Source organism: Pristiophorus japonicus, unplaced genomic scaffold, assembly GCF_044704955.1.
Source record: "Pristiophorus japonicus isolate sPriJap1 unplaced genomic scaffold, sPriJap1.hap1 HAP1_SCAFFOLD_755, whole genome shotgun sequence".
In the NCBI taxonomy this organism is placed as follows: domain Eukaryota; kingdom Metazoa; phylum Chordata; class Chondrichthyes; family Pristiophoridae; genus Pristiophorus; species Pristiophorus japonicus.
The window spans coordinates 206,064-216,158 of NW_027254672.1; the positions used below are offsets into that span (position 1 = coordinate 206,064).

At 51.1% G+C, this 10,095-nt stretch overlaps 1 protein-coding gene across 1 annotated transcript in view; it reads right to left on the minus strand.

Annotated features, from left to right (window-relative positions):
• LOC139256768 (uncharacterized) overlaps positions 1-7,404 on the minus strand; it is a gene marked incomplete at its 5' end in the record, with an annotated part of 50,138 nt that extends 42,734 nt beyond the window's left edge. Inside the window, one exon of the mRNA XM_070874290.1 lies at positions 7,057-7,404. Within this exon, the coding sequence (XP_070730391.1) occupies positions 7,057-7,404 (348 nt within the window). The remainder of the gene's footprint in view (positions 1-7,056) is intronic.
• Between the last annotated feature and the right edge of the window lie 2,691 nt (positions 7,405-10,095).

Genomic DNA, 10,095 nt, shown 5'->3' on the forward strand with positions numbered 1-10,095 from the left:
ACGGGGGGGGAGGGAGAGATGGCAGGGGGAGGGAGAGACGGGGGCGGGAGGGAGAGACAGGGGCGGGAGGGAGTGACGGGGGGGGGAGGGAGTGACGGGGGGGGAGGGAGTGACGGGGGGGGAGGGAGTGACGGGGGGGGAGGGAGAGACGGGGAGGGAGGGAGTGACGGGGTGGAGGGAGTGACGGGGGGGGAGGGAGTGATGGAGGGGAGGGAGTGACGGGGGCGGGAGGGAGAGACAGGTGGTGAAAGAGACGCGGCGGCGGGAGGGAGAGACGGGGAGGAAGGTGGGGGAAGTGAGGGGGTGGGGAGTGACGGGGGCGGGATGGAGAGACGGGGGCGGGAGGGAGAGACGGGGGGGGGAGGGAGTGACGGGGGTGGTGGGAGTGACGGGGGGGAGGGAGAGATGGGGGCGGGAGGGAGAGATGGGGGCGGGAGGGAGAGATGGGGGGTGAGGGAGAGATGGGGGAGGGAGAGACGGGGTGGGGAGGGAATGACGGGGGCGGGAGGGAGAGACGGGGGCGGGAGGGAGAGACGTGGGGGGAGGGAGTGACGGGGGTGGTGGGAGTGACGGGGGGAGGGAGAGATGGGGGGGAGGGAGAGATGGGGGGAGGGAGAGACGGGAGGGGAGGGAGAGACGGGGGGGGAGGGAGAGATGGGGGCGGGGAGGGAGAGATGGGGGCGGGAGGGAGAGATGGGGGGTGAGGGAGAGATGGGGGGAGGGAGAGATGGGAGGGAGAGATGGGGGGGAGGGAGAGACGGGGGGAGGGAGAGACGGGGGGGGGGGGAGGGAGAGATTGAGGGGGAGGGAGAGATGGGGGCGGGAGGGAGAGATGGAGGGTGAGGGAGAGATGGGGGAGGGAGAGACGGGGTGGGGAGGGAATGACGGGGGCGGGAGGGAGAGACGGGGGCGGGAGGGAGAGACGTGGGGGGAGGGAGTGGCGGGGGGGAGGAAGTGACGGGGGTGGGTGGGAGAGACAGGGGTGAGAGGGAGAGACGGGGGGTGAGAGGGAGAGACGGGGGCAGGAGGGAGAGACGGGGAGGGAGGGAGTGACGGGGGGGAGGGAGTGACGGGGGGGGAGGGAGTGACGGGGGGAGGGAGTGACGGGGGCGGGAGGGAGTGACAGGTGGTGAAAGAGACGCGGGGGCGGGAGGGAGAGACGGGGAGGAAGGTGGGGGAAGAGAGGCGGGGGAAGAGAGGGGGTGGGGAGTGATGGGGGCGGGATGGAGAGACGGGAACGGGAGGGAGAGACGGGGGGGGAGAGGGAGTGACGGGGGGGGTGGGAGTGACGGGGGGGTGGGAGTGACGGGGGGGAGGGAGAGATGGGGAGAGGGAGAGATGGGGGGAGGGAGAGATGGGGAGAGGGAGAGATGGGGGGGGGGAGAGACGGGGGGGAGGGAGAGATGGGGGCGGGAGGGAGAGATGGGGGGTGAGGGGAGAGATGGGGGGAGGGAGAGACGGGGTGGGGAGGGAGTGACGGGGGCGGGAGGGAGAGACGGGGGAAGGGAGAGACGGGGGCGGGAGGGAGTGACGGGGGCGGGAGGAAGTGACGGGGGCGGGAGGGAGTGACGTGGGGGGAGGGAGTGACGTGGGGGGAGGGAGTGACGGGGGCGGGAGGGAGTGACGGGGGCGGGAGGGAGAGACGGGGGGGAGGGAGTGACGGGGGCGGGAGGGAGTGACGGGGGCGGGAGGGAGAGACGGGGACAGGAGGGAGTGACGGGGGCGGGAGGGAGAGACAGGGGCGGGAGGGAGTGACGGGGGGGGGGAGGGAGTGACGGGGGGGAGGGAGTGACGGGGGCGGGAGGGAGAGACAGGTGGTGAAAGAGACGCGGGGGCGGGAGGGAGAGACGGGGAGGAAGGTGGGGGAAGAGAGGCGGGGGAATAGAGGGGGTGGGGAGAGATGTGGTGGGGAGAGACGGGGCAGGGGGGAGAGTGAGAGGGGGGCAGAAGAGACGGGGGGCAGAAGATACGTGCGGGAGAGGCGGGGGAGGGGGGAAGAGAGACGGGAGGGAAGGGGAGAGACGGGGGGCGGCAGAGACCAGGGTGGGTGGGGGGAGGGACGGGGCGGGGAGAGAGATGGGGGAAGAGAGATGGGGGAGGGGGGGGAAGAGATGGCGGGGGAAGAGATCTGGGGGAGGGAGATGAGGGGGGCGGAGACGGGAGGGGAGAGACGGGGTGGGGGTGATAAAGTGGGGGGAAGGGAGAGTGACGGGGGGGGGGTTGGTTGGGGGGGTGAGACACATGCGTGGGGGCAGGGAATCAGATGGAAGAGAGGGAACTCAGGGAAGATGGATCACGTTGTTCCAATCCCCTGCAAGGGACATCGTTGGAGAGGATAAAATCCAGACGTCACGAAACTATCACGAGTCACCATACCCACTAAAATTATGACATCACAAGAATGGGGGACAGTGATTGGTTCTTCCCGATTAAGTGAATCACTGGACAGGGAATGAAACTTAACGACAGCTAATAACATAAAAACATAGAAATATCGAAATTAGTTCCAGGAGCAGGCCATTCGGCCCTTCGAGCCTGCACCGCCATTCAATAAGATCATGGCTGATCATTCCCTCAGTACCCCTTTCCTGCTTTCTCTCCATACTCCTTGATCCCTTTGGCCGTAAGGGCCATAATGAACTCCCTCTTGAATATATCAAACGAACTGGCATCAACAACTTTCTGCGGTAAAGAATTCCGCAGGTTAACCACTCTCTGAAGAAGTTTCTCCTCATCTCAGTCCTAAATGGCTTGCCACTTATTCTTAGACTGTGACCACTGTTTCTGGAACTCCCCAGCAATGGGAACATTCTTCCTGCCACTAACCTTTCCACTCCCGTCAGAATTTTATATATTTCTGTGAGATCCCCTCCCATTCTTCTAAACTCCAGTGGATACAAGCCCAGTTGATCCAGTTTCTCCTCATATGTCAGTCCTGCCATCCCGGGAATCAGTCTGGTGAACCTTCGCTGCACTCCGTCAATGGCAAGAACATCCTTCCTCAGATTAGGAGAACAAAACTGAACATAATATTCCAGGTGTGGCCTCAGCAAGGCCCTGTACAACTGCAGTAAGACCTCCCAGCTCCTATACTCAAATCCTCTAGCTGTGAAGTCCCCGGAGCCTGACAGTCTGCATCCCAGAGTACTTAAGAAAGTGGCCATAAAAATAGTAGATGCATTGGTGATCATTTTCCAACAATCTGTCGACTCTGGATCAGTTCCTATGGACTGGAGGGTACCTAATGTAACACCACTGTTTAAAAAAGGAGGGGGTGAAAACGGGTAATTATAGACGGGTTAGCCTGACATCAATTGTGGGGAAAATGTTGGAATCAATTATTAAAAATGAAATAGCAACGCATTTGGAAAGCAGTGACAGGATCGGTCCAAGTCAGCATGGATTTATGAAGGGGAAATCATGCTTGACAAAGCTTCTGGAATTTTTTGAGGATGTAACTAGTAGAGTGGACAAGGGAGAACCAGTGGATGTGGTGTATTTGGACTTTCAAAAGGCTTTTGACAAGGTCCCACACAAGAAATTGGTGTGCAAAATTAAAGCACATGGTATTGGAGGTAGAGAACTGGTTGGCAGACAGGAAGCAGAGAGTCAGGATAAATGGATCCTTTTCAGAATGGCAGGCAGTGACTAGTGGAATACCGCAGGGCTCAGTGCTGGGACCCCAGCTCTTTACAATATACATTAATGATTTAGATGAAGGAATTGAGTGTAATATCTCCAAGTTTGCAGATGACACTAAGCTGGGTGCCGGTGTGAGCTGTGAGGAGGACGCTAAAAGCCTGCAGGGTGAATTGGACAGGTTAGGTGAGTGGGCAAATACATGGCAGATGCAGTATTATGTGGATAAATGTGAGGTTATCCACTTTGGGGGCAAAAACACGAAGGCAGAATATTATCTGAATGGCGGCAGATTAGGACAGGGGGGGGTGCAACGAGACCTGGGTGTCATGGTTCATCTGTCATTGAAAGTTGGAATGCAGGTACAGCAGGCGGTGAAGAAGGCAAATAGTATGTTGGCCTTCATAGCTAGGGGATTTGAGTATCGGAGCAGGGAGGTCTTACTGCAGTTGTACAGGGCCTTGGTGAGGCCTTACCTGGAATATTGTGTTCAGTTTTGGTCTCCTAATCTGAGGAAGGACGTTCTTGCTATTGAGGGAGTGCAGTGAAGGTTCACCAGCCTGTTTCCCGGGATGGCGGGACTGACATATGAGGAGAGACTGGATCAACTGGGCCTTTATACATTGGAGTTTAGAAGGATGAGAGGGGATCTCATAGAAACTTACAAGATTCTGACAGGACTGGACAGGTTAGATGCGGGAAGAATGTTCCCGATGATGGGGAAGTCCAGAACCAGGGGACACAGTCTTAGGATAAGGGGTAGGCCATTTTGGACTGAGGTGAGGAGAAACTTCTTCAATCAGAGAGTTGTTAACCTGTGGAATTCCCTATGGCAGAGAGTTGTTGATGCCAGTTCATTGGATATATTCAAGAGGGAATTAGATATAGCCCTTACGGCTAAGGGGGTCAAGGTGTATGGAGAGAAAGTAGAAAGGGGTACTGAGGGAATGATCAGCCATGGTGTTATTGAATGGTGGTGCAGGTTCGAAGGGCCGAATGCCTTATTTTCTATGTTTCTATGTAACATGCCATTTGCCTTCTTCACCGCCTGCTGTACCTGCATGCCAAACTTCAATGGCTGATGTACCATGACACCCAGGTCTCGTTGCACCTCCCCTTTTCCAAATCTGTCACCATTCAGATCATATTCTGTCTCCCTGTTTTTGCCCCCAAAGTGGATAACCTCACATTTATCCACATTATACTGCATCTGCTATGCATTTGCCCACTCACCTAACCTGTCCAAGTCACCCTGCAGTCTCTTAGCATCCTCCTCACAGCTCACACCGCCACCCAGCTTAGTGTCATCTGCAAACTTGGATATATTACATTCAATTCTTTCATCTGAATCATTAATGTATATTGTAAATAGCTGGTGTCCCAGCACTGAGCCCTGTGGCACCCCACTGGTCTCTGCCTGCCATTCTGAAAAGGACCCGTTTATTCCGACTCTCTGCTTCCTGTCTGCCAACCAGTTCTCTGTCCACATCGATACATTACCTCCAATACCATGTGCTTTAATTTTCACACTAATGTCTTGTGTGAGACCTTGTCAAAAGCCTTTTGAAAGTCCAAATACACCACATCCACTGGTTCTCCCTTGTCCACTCTACTAGTTACATCCTCAAAAAATTGCAGAAGATTTGTCAAGCATGATTTCCCTTTCATAAATCCATGCTGACTTAGACCGATCCTGTCACTGCTTTCCAAATACACTGCTATTTCATCTTTAGTAATTGATTCCAACATTTTCCCCACCACCGATGTCAGGCTAACCGGTCTATAATTCCCCATTTTCTCTCTCCCTCCTTTTTAAAAAGTGGTGTTACATTAGCTACCCTCCAATCCATAGGAACTGATCCAGAGTCAATAGAATGTTGGAAAATGATCACCAATGCGTCCATTATTTCTAGGGCCACTTCCTTAAGTACTCTGAGATGCAGACTATCAGGCCCTGAGGATTTATCGGCCTTCAATCCCATCAATTTCCCAAACACAATTTCCTGACTAATAAGGATTTCCTTCAGTTCCTCCTTCTCGCTAGACCCTCGAACCCTTAGTATTTCCGGAAGGTTATTTGTGTCTTCCTTAGTGAAGGCAGATCCAAAGTATTTGTTCAATTGGTCTGCCATTTCTTTGTTCCCCATTATAAACTCACCTGATTCTGTCTGCAAAGGACCTATGTTGGTCTTCACTAATCTTTTTCTCTTCACATATCTATAGAAGCTTTTGCAGTCAGTTTTTATGTTCGCTGGAGGCTTCCTCTCATACTCTATCTTCCCGCTCCTAATTAAACCCTTTGTCCTCCTCTGCTGAACTCTAAATTTCTCCCAGTCCTCAGCTTTGCTGCTTTTTCTGGCCAATTTATATGCCTCTTCCTTGGATTTAACACTATCCCTAATTTCCCTTATTAGCCACGATTGAGCCACCTTCCACTTATTTAATGGACCTGAGCCTTTAACCTCTCTTTACACTTCCTTCTCACACTTTCTCTCTCTTTCCCTCACTGGTCAATATCGAAACTGTAGTAAAATTGTTGTGAAGCGCCTTGGGGCATTTTACTATGTTAAAGGCGCTATATAAATAACAGTTATTATTAATAAACCTGTTAACAATCCGTACACAAAGCCCCATCTATGGTGGGGGAGGGTAAGGTCATGCACTTGCGCTGGTGTAAGGAGGCACTTTGGCCCGGGGAGGGATGTACTTGGACAGGGGTGAGGTACTTTGGCTGGGGGAGGGATGTACTTGGACAGGGGTGAGGTACTTTGGCTGGGGTAGGGATGTACTTGGACTGGGGTGAGGTACTTTGGGGGGGGTGCGGAGAGAGGGATGGGTTTGGACTGGGGTAAGGCACTTTGGCCATTGCTGTCTTCTGGGGAGCTTTGTCCTCTGTCGACACAGGAAGTCAAAGTGGATCGAGTTACAATTTGCAAAGTCAGTGAGACCTTGGGATGGACGATTCCAGTTATACATTCCTGTGAAACTTCAGGGTGTGGCTTATCCTCCATGAGGACCAATCATTGACAAAGGGTGGAGCATGGCAGCCATTTTTGCAGTATAAATAAGTGTGCCCATTTCTTTTGTCATGTCTGTTTTCCACTCTCGCTTCCCTTTTGTTCTGGGTGTCCAAAATGTCAACTCCTCCATTTTCTCCACAAAAAACAGACTGGCCGAGACATTCCGTATGTTCTGTTGTTGTTCCAGAGTTTTGATCCATTCTTACATCGCCACTATTCAACTCTGGCATTTCGCACATCACTAACAACATTCCCACTCTCTGTTCCACAGCACGACAGTAACCACTGTGTCTGACGGTATATTTCCACTGGTCCACCCCACTGTGTGAAGGTTACATATGTTCCCAGTAAGGAGCTGTTACTGTGACCCTGCCAGTGTGAGTTAACATTGACTTGCCGGTTACATTGAGCTGGGTTCCTGCTCCATAGATGTAGCTCCACACACTGCAGCTGTAGGCAGCAGTATCACTGAGGGACACATTCACGATGGTCAGAATGTAACTGTTACTGGTGATGTTCCTGGAAGGCAGAAAACGGTCGTGGATACCCCGGGACCTGGTAATGGTGCCATTCACAAACTGGCTCATCACCCACTCGCTGTTGTTCCCGGGTCGCTGGCAGTGCCAGTGGACATCAGTGTCACTCACACTGGCATTGTACATGGCACATTGTAACTGCACGGTTTCACCCTCTGGGACCTTGCTGACTGTTGGATGCTGAACAAGGACCGGATCAGCTAATGGATCTGTACGTGGGAAATATATGGAGTCTGACACAAAGAAATATATTTCTCCAGCATTCAAAGTTGAACAATTTATAACATTTGGAATGTTATGAGAGCACCTGATGCTTAACCCAGCAGTTTGTAAACTGAGAGCCCAGACAAAGTGGAACTCGACATCATCAATAGTGTCTGCCATGACTCAGTGGGTAGCACTCTCGCCTCGGGGTCAGAAGGTTATGGGTTCATGTCCCACTCCAGAGTCTTCAACACAAAAATCTAGGCTGACACTCCCAGTGCAGTGCTGAGGGAGTGCTGCACTGTCCAAGGTGCTGTCTTTTGAATGACTTGTTAAACCGAGGCCCCGTCTGCTCTCTCAAGTGGATATAAAAGATCCCACGGCACTATTTTGAAGAAGAGCAGGGGAGTTATCCCCAGTGCCCTGTCCAATATTTATCCCTCAATCAACATCACTAAAGCAGATTATGTGATCATTATCACATTGCTGTTTATGGGAGCTTGCTGTGTGCAAAGTGGCTGCCGTGTTTCCTACATTACAACAGTGTCTACATTTCAACAAGTACTTCATTGACTACAAAGCAATTTGGGACATCATGAGGGCGTGAAAGGCCCTATATAAATGCAAGTCTTTCTTTCTCAGAGTCACAATCCCACTCCAGAGATCCTAGCACATATCTAGACACTCCAGTGCAGCATGGAGGGTGTGCTACACTGCCAGAGGTGCCGTCATTGAAATGAGATTGCCATCTCAGTTGGATGGAAAAGATCTCACGGCATTATTCGAAGATTAGCAGAGGAGTTCTCCCAGTGTCCAGGTCAACATTTATACCTAAAACACATGATCTGGCTATTTATTTAATTGCTGTTTGTGGGACATTGTGTGTTTCCTAAATTACAACAGTGATTGCACTTCACATGTACGTTATTGGCTTATGTAAAGTGGTTTGGGACATCCCGAGACTGTGAAAGGCGCTATCGAAGTGCAGGTTCTTTCTCTTTGTGTCCCTTATTACATAAGAACATAAGAAATCGGAACAGGAGTAGGCCATATGGCCCCTCGAGCCTGCTCCGCCATTTAATAAGATCATGACAGATCTGATCATGGACTCAGCTCCACTTCCCCGCCCGCTCCGCATAACCCCTTATCCCCTTATCGTTTAAGAAACAGTTTATTTCTGTCTTAAATTTATTCAATGTCCTAACTTCCACAGCTCTCTGAGGCAGAGAATTCCACAGATTAACAACCCTCAGAGAAGAAATTTCTCCTCATTTCTGTTTTAAATGGGCAGCCCCTTCTTCGAAGATCATGCCTCTATAGTTCTAGTCTCCCCTATCAGTGGAAACATCCTCTCTATATCCACCTTGTCAAGCCCCCTCATAATCTTATACGTTTCAATCAGATCACCTCTCATTCTTCTGAATTCCAATGAGTAGAGACCCAACCTACTCAACCTTTCCTCATGTCAACCCCCTCTGAAATCAACCAAGTGAACCTTCTCTGAACTGCCTCCAAAGCAAGTATATCCTTTCTTAAATATGGAAACCAAAACTGCACGCAGTATTCCAGGTGTGGCCTCACCAATACCCTGTATAACTGTAGCAAGACTTCCCTGCTTTTATACTCCATCCCCTTTGCAATAAAGGCCAAGATTCCATTGGCCTTCCTGATCACTTGCTGTACCTGCATACTATCCTTTTGTGTTTCATAAGTACCCCCAGGTCCCGCTGTACTGCGGCACTTTGCAATCTTTCTCCATTTAAATAATAACTTGCTTTGCCAACATTATACTCCATCTGCCAAATTTTTGTCCACTCACTTAGCCTGTCTATTTCCTTTTGCAGATTTTTTGTGTTCTCCTCACACATTGCTTTTCCTCCCATCTTTGTATCGTCAGCAAACTTGGCTATGTTACATCAGTCCCTTCTTCCAAGTCGTTTATATAGATTGTAAATAGTTGGGGTCACAGCACTGATCCCAGCTAGTTACTGGTTGCCAACCAGAGAATGAACCATTTATCCCGACTCTCTGTTTTCTGTTAGTTAGCCAATCCTCTATCCATTCTAATATATTTCCCCCAACCCCTTGAACTTTTATCTTGTGCAGTAACCTTTTATGTGGTACCTTGTCAAATGCCTTCTGGAAGTCCAAATACACCACATCCAGTGGTTCACCTTTATCCACCCTGTTCGTTACATCTTCAAAGAACTCCAGCAAATTTGTCAAACATGACTTCCCCTTCATAAATCCATGCTGACTCTGCCTGATCGAATTTTGCTTTTCCAAATGTCCTGCTACTGCTTCTTCAACAATGGATTCCAACATTTTCCCAACCACAGATGTTAGGCTAACTGGTCTATAGTTTCCTGCTTTTTGTCTGCCTCCTTTTTTAAATAGGGGCGTTACACTTGCAGTTTTCCAATCTGCTAGGACCTTCCCAGAATCCAGGGAATTTTGGTAAATTACACCCAATGCATCCACTATCCCTGCCGCTACTTCTCTTAAGACCCCAGGATGCAAGTCATCTGGTCCAGGGGATTTATCTGCCTTCAGTCCCATTATCTTACTGAGTACCACCTCCTTAGTGATTGTGATTGTGTTAAGTTCCTCCCCGCCTATAGCCCGTGGACTATCCACTGTTGGGATATTGTTAGTGTCCTCTACCGTAAAGACTGATACAAAATATTTGTTCAGAG